The 13,609-nt window shown below is 41.4% G+C and overlaps 1 protein-coding gene across 1 annotated transcript in view; it reads left to right on the forward strand.

The window, feature by feature from the left end:
- Positions 1 to 496: 496 nt before the first annotated feature.
- Positions 497 to 13,609, forward strand: part of fsd1l (fibronectin type III and SPRY domain containing 1-like) — a 44,685-nt gene continuing 31,572 nt past the window's right edge. Inside the window, exon 1 of the mRNA XM_049604841.1 lies at positions 497 to 569. Within this exon, the coding sequence (XP_049460798.1) occupies positions 555 to 569 (15 nt within the window). The 5' untranslated portion in view covers positions 497 to 554. The remainder of the gene's footprint in view (positions 570 to 13,609) is intronic.

Below are 13,609 nucleotides of genomic sequence, written 5' to 3' on the forward strand. Positions count from 1 at the left end.
AAGGTCAAAGGTCAGCGTCACTGTGACATCATCATGTTCAGGTCATATCAGCAACAGAAGATTTGGTCAGACTGATCTGATTGGTCAGATCGTCTGTGTGGGAGGAGTCTCGTCTTTGTTTTCTATGAATTTATTTCAGTCGATTTTGACTCCGAATAAAACATTGTGTTTATACTGACACCACCGGCGCCGTTACTTCCAGACCAGAACAGTCAGGTTTGATTTCACGTCCACAGATGAAACATCTTGGCGGGGGGTTCAGGTGAAGAAGAGGAGGAAGGATGAAGACAGACAGGAGAGTTCAGAAAGATGAAACATTAAAACTACTACTAAAAACCCTGGAACCCCCCACCCCCCGCCCCGTTGGTTTTTATTTGTGTGACATTATTTTTTCATCATTTTTATTTTCAGCTGTAAAAGACATAAAAAAAAATCATTTCAGATTCTTAGTTTGTGCTGGGGGGGGGGGGGGGGGCTCTTACTGTGAAGGTGCAGACAGGAAATGAAGCAGTGACGTCAGTGACTTCCTGTCTGCTCCTCCTCCAGCTCAGCTGATGGACACTCAGAAGGTGAGACTGATCGATCGTTGATCAATAACTGAAGCTAATCTGCTGCTAACACCGTTAGCATTTAGCTAACTGTCCTGTGAGGGCGAGACACATAGACAACACATGGAGGAGAGAGAGAGAGAGAGAGAGAGAGGATTAGCTGTTAGCTGTCAGGTTGAGTCGTTTTGAATGGACGTCTAATCCTCAGTTACTCTGATACTCAATTACTCTGTGATCCTGAGTGTAACTGTACTGATGTAATCTAGAACACTGAGAATCAGGAGCTTCTGGATGTAATTAGATTACAATCACAGTATCAGCGAGTGTACTCTTACAGAATGATGATGATGAAGATCTGATGTGCTCAGCACCCTGTATCTTAATTTTGTCACTGGAGGTCGTTGACCTCGGTCCTCACTGTCACCATGGTGATTATTCTGCTCCAGTTACTGCGGTCACCGATTCATCCCATCACGCCTCGGTAACATCTCGTTAACCCCGCGGTAACCCCGTCTGACCTGAAGGTCACAGTCAGTGTTCACAGTGGGGTCACATGACACAGAGATTTATCAGCTCCTTTGGGCTTTAATCAGCTGTGATGAAATTGTGACACCCGTGGCGTTTCAGACAAACTGGTGGTCGTGGCCTCTGAATTAACTGGAGACATATGAGTGGTAGGTGTGGGTTAGGGTTATCATCATATCATCATAGAGTTCATCATCATCGTTTCTGCTGAACAGCTGCGTCTGTTTAAAATCCTTGCGTCAACTGTTTGTCAGATTTGCAATGTGACAGAGATCCACTAGCTGCCTTCAAACCTGCTGTGAATCATGAGAAGATCTCTAACCCTGAAACGCAACCGGTGTCTCTCAGTGGTAACAATAGGCTAATGGTAAGCTAACAGTAACGCGAGGATAACTGTACACTAACAGTAGGGTAGCGGTACGCCAACAGTAGGGTAGCAGTACGTTTACAGTGGGGTAAAAATACGCTAATGGTAGGCTAAGGGCCCGTCCCAATACCCCCCCTTAGCCCTACCCCTACATTTGCGTGTTCCCTCGAGGGGTAGTGGTGTCCCAATTCCTTTTTGCGTGTAGGTGTAGGGGGCATAACAAGGCTGACTTACCAGCAAGAGATAGACGTCGCCATGGCTACCACCGAGCCAGAGACGGGGGAAAAAGTTCATACATGGCTAACGTTACCGTCGTCAGGTTGCTTGTTAGCTAGCTAGCTAGCTCGCACTATCTGGCATCTGTCATCTATCCTGTTCTGCAAAATTATCGGATTTTTCACATTAGGATAACACGCCAGCTAGTATAACTATGCTGCATCGTAATGTTAGCTGGTTAGCTAGCTATCTAGCTAGCAGAAGTCCCCTGTCGTCTGTTGTTCATCAAAGCCTGATGAAAAATGCAAATGTGATCGGTAAGATGAACTCAACGGGAGACTCCATTGTAGATGCCGGTTGGAAATGTAGATGGCTCGCAGCTTAATGTTTAGAATATTTACGTATGCGTGAACGTAACTGACGCGGTGACGTAGTGAGTGGTGTCCCAGTTACTAGGGAAAGATTTCAACCCCTAACCCTCGTTGCTTCATTTCGAGGGCCAAGGGGTAGTGGGCAAGGGGGGGGTATTGGGATTGGGCCTAAGAGTAGGATAACAGTACGCTAACAGTAGGGTAACAGTAGGGTAATGGTATGCTAACGGTAAGGTAACAATTAGGGATGGGCAACACAAGCAAAAACACTATTCGAAAATCATGGCAAGTATTTGACAATTTTTCGAATAATCCCCCCCTCCCCCCCGAGCCACGCACACAGAGATCCATTCATCATTCATCTTTAAAGGCCCGAACATACTCGGGCGGAACATACTCCACGGAGGTCCGCGCGGACTCAAAGCGTACGTCCGCAAGCCCTGTGCGCGCACACCAGTGACTGCTCGGCATGTATTTTTGACATCGCAGGGATTTTTCACGGACATTTTTACAGGAAACTACAACGCGGAAGTGCGCTCAACTATGAAAGCCCGAATGACTGCATACATTCCTCACGAAGTAGTAGTCTCTGCATGTTTCTCCTGTTTGTAGAAGAGCATCTCACACCACTGTAGCAATCCTAGACTGCCCTCGTGCAGTTAGGAGCTGAATTGCATGTCAAATAAAGGGGGTAGGGGGGGGGGATAGTAATAGTCGCATTAAAAAATCGATTTTTCAAAAATAAAACGACTAATCAAAAATCAAAAATCGTGACCCATCCCTAGTAACAATACCCTAACGGTAGGCTAACAGTAGGGTAAGGGCTCATTTATGCTCCCTTTACGTACGAAAATGTATATGTCCGTTTCAAACGATGTTACAGTCACTGCCCACATACTTCCGTGTGCCCTTTATGATGGCATGGATGTTAACCAATATATCCACCAGGAGGCAGCCCAGCGTCAAAAGTTTATGACAACAACAAACTCAAAAACAAACATGGCGACTGTAGAGGAGATATTGATAGGGCATGGAGAGAAGGCTCTGTCCGTATGCGGATCCGTGTTTAACGTTGAGCATAAATGAGCCCTAACAGTACGCTAATGGTAGGCTAACAGTATACTAACAGTAGGGTAACAGTACACTAACAGTAGGCCAACAGTAGGGTAATGGTACGTTTACAGCAGGGTAACAATACGCTAACGTACGTACGCTAATGGTAGGGTAACTGTAGGGGCCCAACCAGCACCTCCTCGCCCCCTCTTCCCACCAACCACCTTAATTGTGGGGGACTCCATCATCAGGCAAGTCCGCTTCCTCAAGACAGTCACTCACTGCCTTCCCGGATCTACTGTGCCTGTCATCTTAAATGAACTCCCAGAGCTTTTGCGCTCCCTGCCCTCCACAGTCACTAAAATTATTGTCCATGTAGGATGCGCCACAGATAAATCAGTGTTCATATCTGGCCCGTTTCCAACATTGGCTCGTGGAGATGAGTGGTTCACCTGAATCCGCAGCCTCCATACCTGGCTGTATTCCACCTGCAGAGACTTTGACTTCGCCTATATTGACAATTTTAACCTATTCTGGAATCGCTATTCATTCTACAAGCCGGACGGAGTACACCCAAAACAGCTGGGCAGTAGGATGCTAGCTGCTAATTTGCATCATGCTGTACAGCATACTGTACAAACTGCCACACGCGCTGCACGTGACTGACTGTTGTTTACATCACACACCCCCTTCCAGACTTCTTCCTCCCTGCCACCTGTGGCAAACTCCTCTTTCACTCACCACTGCCCCCCCATGGGCCCCTAATGCCAATTTGTTATTTATTTCAGCCAACTCCACCCCTAATTCTAACCCCCTCAGCACATCAAGACAAATTGGCCTCTTGAATGCATGGTCACTTTCTTACGAGTCTTTTAGATCCTGCCAAATGCGCAGGAGATCTGACCCTCGCTACCTAGTGAAAATTAAAACTCAATCAATCCCTGTCTGCCCAAAACCAAAACCTGAACTAATAAAGTTAGTACTTCTGAATATCAGATCCCTCTCTGATAAGAGCTTTTATATTAACGATTTTATTTCCCAACATAGTCTCAGTTTTTTTATTCTTAACTGAATGTTGGCTCTCTTCAACTGCTTCTGCCATATTATTGGAATCATCTCCCCCAAATTATGGCTTTCTATACTCGAGTCGTCAAGATAAAAGAGGAGGAGTGGCCAGTATCTTCTCTAACAATTTCACCTGCTCAAGAAGTAACTTTGGTTAATTTTCAAGTTTTGAATACTTAGCCTCAGTTATTAAGACTCAGCAGTCTATACTAACTATTTATTGACCTCCTAAATACAACTCCAACTTCTTATCTGAGTTTTCTGATTTCATGTCTATTGCTCTCACCAGTTATCAGGGCTGTTTCAAGACCCTCTGGGGGCCCTAGGCAAGAGGCACCTTGGGCCCCCCCCCGCCCCGCCAGCACCCGTCTCTGACACTGAGAAGACATGAAGCATTCATAACAAATCCTTTATTTATAGAAAAATGTAAAAACAAAGCAAAATTGCTTTACATTATTTAAATAACAAAAACACACGCTTCCTTTCAAAGAAAACAATAACAACAAAATACAAAAATAAATACAATAACTTATTGTGTAAGACAAATATTTGTGTAGTCATTTTAAATTAAATAATCTCATGACAGATTTAAACTGGAGAGCAGATCCCTCTGAGGCTCAATGAAGTTATTCTTATTCTTAGTTATTCTTATTTCTTAAGTCACTGTGAACTTAGAATAACTTCCTCCTACCTTCATCTGTTGAGGCAACTGTAGAGCTGCTGTTGTTGTGGAGCAAAATATTTCAGCAAAGCACCTTGAGAACAAAAAGAAGAGCTCAATTATATTTGGGGAGTTTGCTTTATATTTGGGGAATTTGCTTTAATATTTTCATGCAAGTACAGAACTGTGTGTATGTGCTTCACAAACACTCAACATTTAAGATCTGTATGAAATAATTAATGAACAACAGTAACAACTTCAATGCTTCATGTTAACATAATATCTTCCTCTTCTAAATACAAATTAGTTACAGTTTGGACAGAATACGATGTTCTACTGACACCAGAATTGATGTTGGTTTCATTAATGTTAGCATCTGACAACAAATGCATTACTAATGGGAGAAATTAACATTGTTGTTGGCACTGACTTATTGCAGGTACAGTGATCTGTGTTCACAACCATGACAACACAGCTAATGTCATATAATACACCTCTTCTGTTCAAACAAACACACAGATATGTCTCAAGAGTTTAGAAGCTTCAAGCTGGTTCACTCACTGTCTAACTAATGTTAGCTAGCTGTTATTGTTGTTGTCGTCATGTTGTGCATTGAACATTAAACTTTTCTGATGCTTGGTGGGACTGGGACAAAGTGGCATGTGGCAATAACTATTTGTAACACACTCTCACTTACCACTGTGTCGTTTTTTCTTTTCATCCTCCTCTTGCTTTTTTTTTCTTTTAGCATATCCTGAGGGATACGTTTGCTTCATTTTGCCGCAGCCACACAGCACCAGCAGCGGCAAGTCAGCTCAGTCAGCTGTAGGGGCCCCATTAGGGAGGTCTCCAATGTGTTGTCGTGTTGTTGTCTAAGGGGGTTTCAAATTGTGTCGTTGATTACAGACCAAATGTCAGCATTCCCTGGAGGACCCCTCTAGCCACTCACAAGCAGCAGCAAGTGGGGCGTTAGGGGGGATTCCGACGTGTTGTCGTTGCTGCAGTGTCTATAGGGGTTCCATTCATATTGTCATTGATATGGACCAATGTCAGCCGTCTCTGGGGGGCCCCTAGCAGCTCGGGGCCCTAGGCAGTTGCCTAGTTTGCCTGTCCGGTTGCGACGGCCCTGCCAGTTATGACAAGATTATTTTACTTGGGGATTTTAACTGTCATATTAATAATACCGCTGATTTATATGCCATGGAATTTTTAGATCTTCTGGCTAGCTTTGGTCTGGTGCAGCATGTCAAGGGGGCTACCCACAATCATGGAAATACACTAGACTTGGTCCTCACAAAAGGTATCGAAATAGATATTTCTGATATCACTCGTGTTCCTTTTTCTGACCATTTCTGTGTGTTTTTTAATGTCACCATGTCTGTATCAACTTAGTTCAATGAGACTTGTGAAAAGACGACTTGATGACAAGGCCAGGAGAAGATTTTTTGATATCCAATGCCTGTGCTGTTGATGATCTAGTATTTGATTTTAAAGTCCATGTAAAGTGAGAATAAATATGTCATCTGAGTTTGACATACCACAGAAAAAGGTGTTGTAAGCTACCCTGTCAAATTTGAACGATTAAAAGAATCGGCAAATATATGAAATTAGGCTTCAAAGTTGTGTAAAAATCAGCCTCTGTGTCTGCTCTCAAACGCTGTGGGCGTGTCCGCCGAATGCGCGAAAACCCCGCCCCCTTCCAAGTGTCACCTGTCAATCAAAGTCACCACCGCTACCAGGAAAATGGACGCATCTCCGAACTTTGTTCTGCAACCGCAGCCTGACATGTTTGAGCCACCAGAGCCAGAATGCAGCTCTGAGCCAGAGGACACTGACCCCCATGAGAGTGGACCTCGGCCCTCTCAGTCTGCAACAGAGTGGTAATTTTATTTCTCCCAATTATAAATAGCAATGTGTGTAACTGTCTATTATAACCCAACGATAGCTTAATTAAGCTAGGCTATGGAATAAAACGTCTTCTGTCACTTTAGCACACTGTGCTTAGCTTAGCTTAGCCTAGCCTCGACAGCCAAGCATCAATCTAGCAGGCATCATGTAATATTTTTGGCATGTTAATGAATATGAGGCCCCTCCATCATCAATATTAGACTAAAGTAAAAATTTAGCTCATGTATTATTAGGCCTACGCATATCTGCAGGTCTTTTAACTTTTTATGAGGATTGCTTCCTGTCATGGCAACACACAACCTTAGTATCAGACTATCCTGTCATCTGCTCAGGTAACTGTATGATTGTTCATCACACAGAATTCACATCTATTAAAATTCAGCTTAGTCACACTGTGAATGAGACTGTCCTTACACAGGTGCACCTGTGAGGAATGCATTACGATGCCCACGGAGGAGCAGAATGTTTGCTGCAAAGAATTGAATGCAGTAAGTCAATAACACATATATGAATACACAACCAGTAGAGTACTAGATATCTAGCACTAAAACAGCACATATCACATATGCCAACAGGTTCAGAATAGATGTGGAGAGCTGCCCGAGGAGCCGAGGTGCATGACCCTTCATCCAGGCCTTGAACCTGTGTGCCTGAACCCCTACTCCCTTCAGAACGCACTGAATGTGTACCAGGCAGACCATGGGCCTCTGGACATAAAGGAAAGAGCTGCGTGAGTTAGACAATAAAATATATTTTATTGACTTTAAATGTGTAGAAATCACATTTGCATTGATCAAATGGCAGACCTTTCAAATGCAAAGTTTTAGGACTCTAGAGCTAAGTTGCACAAGTTATGCTTTCATTAGTGATGTTGATTAATGTACTCCACTGGAAAATATAAGTATGTATATTTTATGTATATAAACTTTAAGTATGGGACTTTTAAGTATGGAATGAGGATCAATGTAGACTAATATAATTTTCTGTTATATACAGACCATGTCTATTATGTGATATTACACTTAAAATAAACCAGCTCTATGATAATAATGCACAGATTGCTTTCATGTGGTGATTTTATATGTAACATAGGACAGCGATCTGGAATGTAATAAAACAAATGTTTTAATAAAAGCAGGGTGTAGACTGGTAGAAAGAGGCATGTTTCAACACTAAACCATCACCATTTGTTAAACGTCTATTGACTAACAGCCTTAAACAGGGTTCCCACACATTTTTAACAATACATTTTCAAGACCTTACCATAATATTTTGACCCATTTCCATGACCTAATTTAAATAGTTTAACAAAACCCACACAGTGACTATAGGTCAACATGTTTTAACAAAGATGATGTCATTTCCTGTATTCTGGAGTCTTCTAACAGCTGTTTAGACTCTTTGATCTGACTATACTGTGAGAAAAATTATGTTTACATTTTATAATTACATCCAGAGGAAGTGTGTGGTCCCAGATCACATATTAGAAGATATTAAAAAGATAAAAATATATAAATTTATGATTAGTATATTCATGTTAAATTCATCTACTGATTTTTGACAAGTGTTGGGTCCAAGTTCATGCAGCTTGTCTTATATCTGTTATCTTTGATATCAGATCGGAACATTACTAATTCAAAACTTTTCCAAAATATTCACATAATTCCAAACCATTTACAGACCTGGAAAACTGTTTGATTTCATGACTTTTCCAGGCTTTTCATAACCATGTGAACCCTGAAACTTAATCATAGTCAATAAACAAGTTTGCTAAAGTGCAAAGCCATACATATACAGTATCTCACATAAGTGAGTACACCCCTCCCATTTCTGCAAATATTTCATTATATCTTTTCATGGGACAACACTATAGAAGTGACACATTGATATAACTTAAAGTAGTCAGTGTACAGCTTGTATAGTGGTATAGATTTACCTTCCTCTGAAAATTACTCAAAACACAGCCATCAACATCTAAACAGCTGGCAACATAAGTGAGTACATCCCAGAGTGAGCATGTCCAAACTGTGCCTGAAGTGTCAGTAGTTTGTGCGCCAACCATTATTATCTAGCACTGTCTTAACCCTTTGGGCATGGAGTTCACCAGAGCTCACAGGTTGCTTCAGGAATCCTCTCCCACTCCTCCATGATGACATCATGGAGCAGATGGATGTGTAGACACCTTGTGCTCCTCCACCTTCAGCTTGAGGATGGCCCACAGGTGCACAGGTGAGTTTAGGACTGGATACATACTTGGCCAGTCCATCACCTTCACCTTCAGCTTCCTCAGCAAGGCAGTTGTCTTCTACTAGGTGTATTTTGGGTCATTATCATGTTGGAAAACTGCATTGCGGCTCAGTTTCCGAAGATGGGCTATCATGCTCTGCTTGGAATTCATGTTTCACTAAATGAACCGAGCTCCCCAGAGCTGGCAGCAAAAAATTAAGATCCACTTTAGACATTGGTGTTCCTCCAAGAATTAAAAAAGACAAATAACCCATAAGCTACCATGGAAAACTGATGCTATTTGCCAGTTTAAAAGAAACTGTCGTAGATCTGAGAGACAATGGAGGAAAAGTAAACTAAATGTTCACTTTGACATCCTTAAATACCATATTGGTATTTAGGGATGGTACAGTGGTGGGGTGGTTAGCACTGTCGCCTCACAGCAAGAGGGTTGCTGGTTTGATCCCGGGTGTGGGAGCCCTTCTGTGCGGAATTTGCATGTTCTCCCCGTGTCAGCGTGGGTTTCCTCCAGGTGCTCTGACATGTTCTCCCTGTGTCAGTGTGGGTTTCCTCCAGGTACTCCGACATGTTCTCCCTGTGTCAGCGTGGGTTTCCTCCAGGTACTCCCACATGTTCTCCCTGTGTCAGCGTGGGTTTCCTCCAGGTGCTCCCACATGTTCTCCCTGTGTCAGCGTGGGTTTCCTCCAGGTGCTCTGACATGTTCTCCCTGTGTCAGCGTGGGTTTCCTCCAGGTGCTCTGACATGTTCTCCCTGTGTCAGCGTGGGTTTCCTCCAGGTGCTCTGACATGTTCTCCCTGTGTCAGTGTGGGTTTCCTCCAGGTGCTCTGACATGTTCTCCCTGTGTCAGCATGGGTTTCCTCCAGGTGCTCCAGCTTCCTCCCACAGTCCAAAGACATGCAGGTTAATTGGTGACTCTAAATTGTCCGTAGGTGTGAATGTGAGTGTGAATGGTTGTCTGTCTCTATGTGTCAGCCCTGTGATAGTCTGGTGACCTGTCCAGGGTGAACCCTGCCTCTCGCCTGATGTCAGCTGGGATAGGCTCCAGCCCCCCCGTGACCCTCAAGAGGATGAAGCGGTTAGAAGATGAATGAATGAGACACAACTCTAAAGTCCTTTTTTCCACGATCAACTCTCTTTTAAATCCAACACCGATGCCTTGCCTAAATGATCAAAACTCAGAAAGTAAATGTCAAGAATTTGCACTATTTTTTAAAGGAAAAATTTATACCATTAGGTCCAGTATTTTAGTCACACATTCAACAACCATCTGCGATCTACCTGTTAGCGAGCCTCCATCTATGACATCTTTTAATTTAGTCACAGATAGTGAAATTAGTGCCAATATAACCAAAATGAAGTCATCCACATGCTTACTAGACCCTATTCAAACTAAACTTTTTAAATCCAGTCTCTTGCGCCTTTCTAATGACACTACCAAAATCGTCAACACTTCTCTACAGTCTGGTATTTTCCCTGCTGCTTTTAAAACAGCCATGGTGAAACCTTTGCTCAAGAAACCTGATCTCGACACTAGTGACTTAGCCAATTACAGGTCTATTTCAAATCTCCCTTTTATCGGTAAACTGTTAGAGAAAATTGTTTTTAATCAACTATTTAATCATCTTAACACTAATAATTTATTGGATAAATTTCAATCTGGCTATCGCACTAACCACAGTACAGAAACTGCCTTATTAAAAGTAGTTAATGACCTCAGAATCGCGGCTGACTCGAATAACGTTGCTGTCCTCCTTGTACTTGACTTGAGTGCTGCGTTTGATACCGTTGATCATTCCATATTAATTTATCGACTTGAGAAATAGATGGGTCTTTCTGGTGCTGTGCTTGACTGGTTTTGTTCTTACTTGTCTGACAGGAAATTCTTTGTTAGCCTAGGTGATTATGTATCACAGACATTTGATGTTGAGTATGGTGTACCTCAGGGGAGGATCCTTGGTCCGATCCTCTTTTCTTTATATATGCTCCCTCTAGGTAAAATAATTAGTCTTCATAATGTACATTACCATTGTTATGCAGATGATATGCAATTATATATCTCTGTTTCATCAGGAGACCCTAGTGTGTTAAACAGTCTTTTTTCCTGTCTTACAGATATTAACACCTGGATGAACACATTTTTTTTTAAAGTTAAACGAGCAGAAAACAGAGATTTTACTTGTTGGTCCACTAGAAGAAAGGCAGAAACTTCAGTCAAAGTTTGGCAGTCTGTTCCAGCAGATTAAATCACGTTACAAGCCTAGGAGTGATTTTAGACTCTGATCTTAATTTTATTTGCCATTTTAACAGAGTTGCAAAAACATCATTTTTTACCTTAGAAACATTGCCAAAATTAGACCTTTTTTAACTCAGGATGATGCTGAAATACTTGTACATGCTTTTATCACTAGCTGTTTGGACAACTGCAGTTCCCTTTTTACTGGTCTCCCTAGAAAGTCACTGAAGAAACTACAAGTTATTCAGAATGCTGCAGCCAGGATTTTAACAAATACAAAAAAAGAGATCACATTAGTCCTCAGCTTGCATCATTGCACTGGTTTCCTGTTTTTTTTTTCGGACTGATTTTAAAGTTCTGTTACTCACTTATAAGGCCTTAAATAATTTAGCACCGTTTTATATCAGCAATTACCTTTTTTCTTATGCCTCAACAAGAACTCTCAGATCCTCCACTGCCTGTCTTTTAGTTGTTCCCAAGGTGTCCCACAAGAGAACCGGTGAAGCTGCTTTTTGTTTTTATACTACTGTTTTTGTTTTGTTGATGTTGTTTAAATTGATGTGTTGTTTTTAACTGTTGTTGTTTTGTTGTTTCTGATATTGCTTTGTTCAAGCACTTTGGGCTGCATTCGTGCATGAAAGGTGTTCTATAAATAAAGTTTATTATTATTATTATTATTATTATTATTAACAGTATGCTAACGGTACAGTAACAGTAGGATAACAGTACATATACAGTAGAGTAACAGTACACTAACAATATGCTACCAGTAGGGTAACAGTACACTAACATTAGGTGACGTGTGTGGTTGTGCTGCTGCCGTGGTCCTGCCAGATGCCTCCTGCTGCTGCTGTTATCATTAGTCATTAGTCATACTTCTACTGTTATTATACACATATGACTATTGTCACACATGTATACTGCCAGATATTAATACATACTTTCAACATATTGTACCACAGTAGCCAGAACTATAACTATAATATTATTACTTTCAATAATGTTGTTGTAAGCTACTGTCATTACCTGCATCTCTCTCTCTCTCTCTCTCTCTCTCTCTCTCTGTCTCATTGTGTCATGTGGATTACTGTTAATTTATCATGCTGATCTGTTCTGTACGACATCTATTGCACGTCTGTCCGTCCTGGAAGAGGGATCCCTCCTCAGTTGCTCTTCCTGAGGTTTCTACCGTTTTTTCCCCGTTAAAGGGTTTTTTGGGGAGTTTTTCCTGATCAGCTGTGAGGGTCCTAAGGACAGAGGGATGTCGTATGCTGTAAAGCCCTGTGAGGCAAATTGTGATTTGTGATATTGGGCTTTATAAATAAAATTGATTGTATTGAAATTGATTGATTACAGTAGGGTAACCGTAGGCTAATGGTAGGCCAATGACAGACTCATGATCCATTTTATTTATCATGTGGTCCAAACCCCTCTTCCATTTAAATCTGGAAGCTCTGCCCCTCAGCTGAAAACATCGGTCTCTCCTCAGCCCCCCATAAGTAATGAACAGTCCCTGAAAAATACTGTAATACGCTGATTACGCTAAAAATACTGCAGTACTCAGATTACACTGTAAAAAATATTGTAATACTCTGATTACCCTGTAAAAATACTGCAGTACCCTGTAAAAATACCACAGTACTCTGATTACACTGTTAAAAAAGACTGTAATACTCTGATTATACTGTAAACATACCACAGAACTCTGATTAGACTAAAAATACAGCAGTACTCTGATTACACTGTAAAAATATTGTAATACTCTGATTACCTTGTGAAAATACTGCAGTACTCTGATTACATTGTAAAACATACTGTAATACTCTGATTATACTGTCAAAATACTGCAGTACTCGGATTACACTGTAAAAATACCACATTACTCCGAATACACAAAAAGTACCGCAGTACTCTGATTACACTGTAAAAATACCACAGTACTCCAATTACACTAAAATTATTGCAGTACTCTGATTACACTGTAAAAATAGAACAGTAATCTGATTACACTGTATAAATACTGCAGCACTCTGTTAACATTGTATAAATACTGCAGTACTCTGAGTACACTGTAAAAATACCACAGTACTCTGATTACACTAAAAGTACAGCAATACTCTGATTACACTGTAAAAATACAGCAGTAATCTGATTACACTGTAAAAATACCGCAGTACTCTGTTTACACTGTATAAATGCTGCAGTACTCTGTTTACACTGTATAAATGCTGCAGTACTCTGTTTACACTGTATAAATACCGCAGTACTCTGTTAACACTGTAGAAATACTGCAGTACTCTGATTACACTGTAAAAATGCCGCAGTACTCTGATTGCACTGTGCAAATCCCGCAGTACTCTGATTACATTGTATAAATACCACAGTACTCGTTTTACATTGTAAAAAATACTGTAA

Source organism: Epinephelus fuscoguttatus, linkage group LG18 (assembly GCF_011397635.1).
Source record: "Epinephelus fuscoguttatus linkage group LG18, E.fuscoguttatus.final_Chr_v1".
NCBI lineage: Eukaryota > Metazoa > Chordata > Actinopteri > Perciformes > Serranidae > Epinephelus > Epinephelus fuscoguttatus.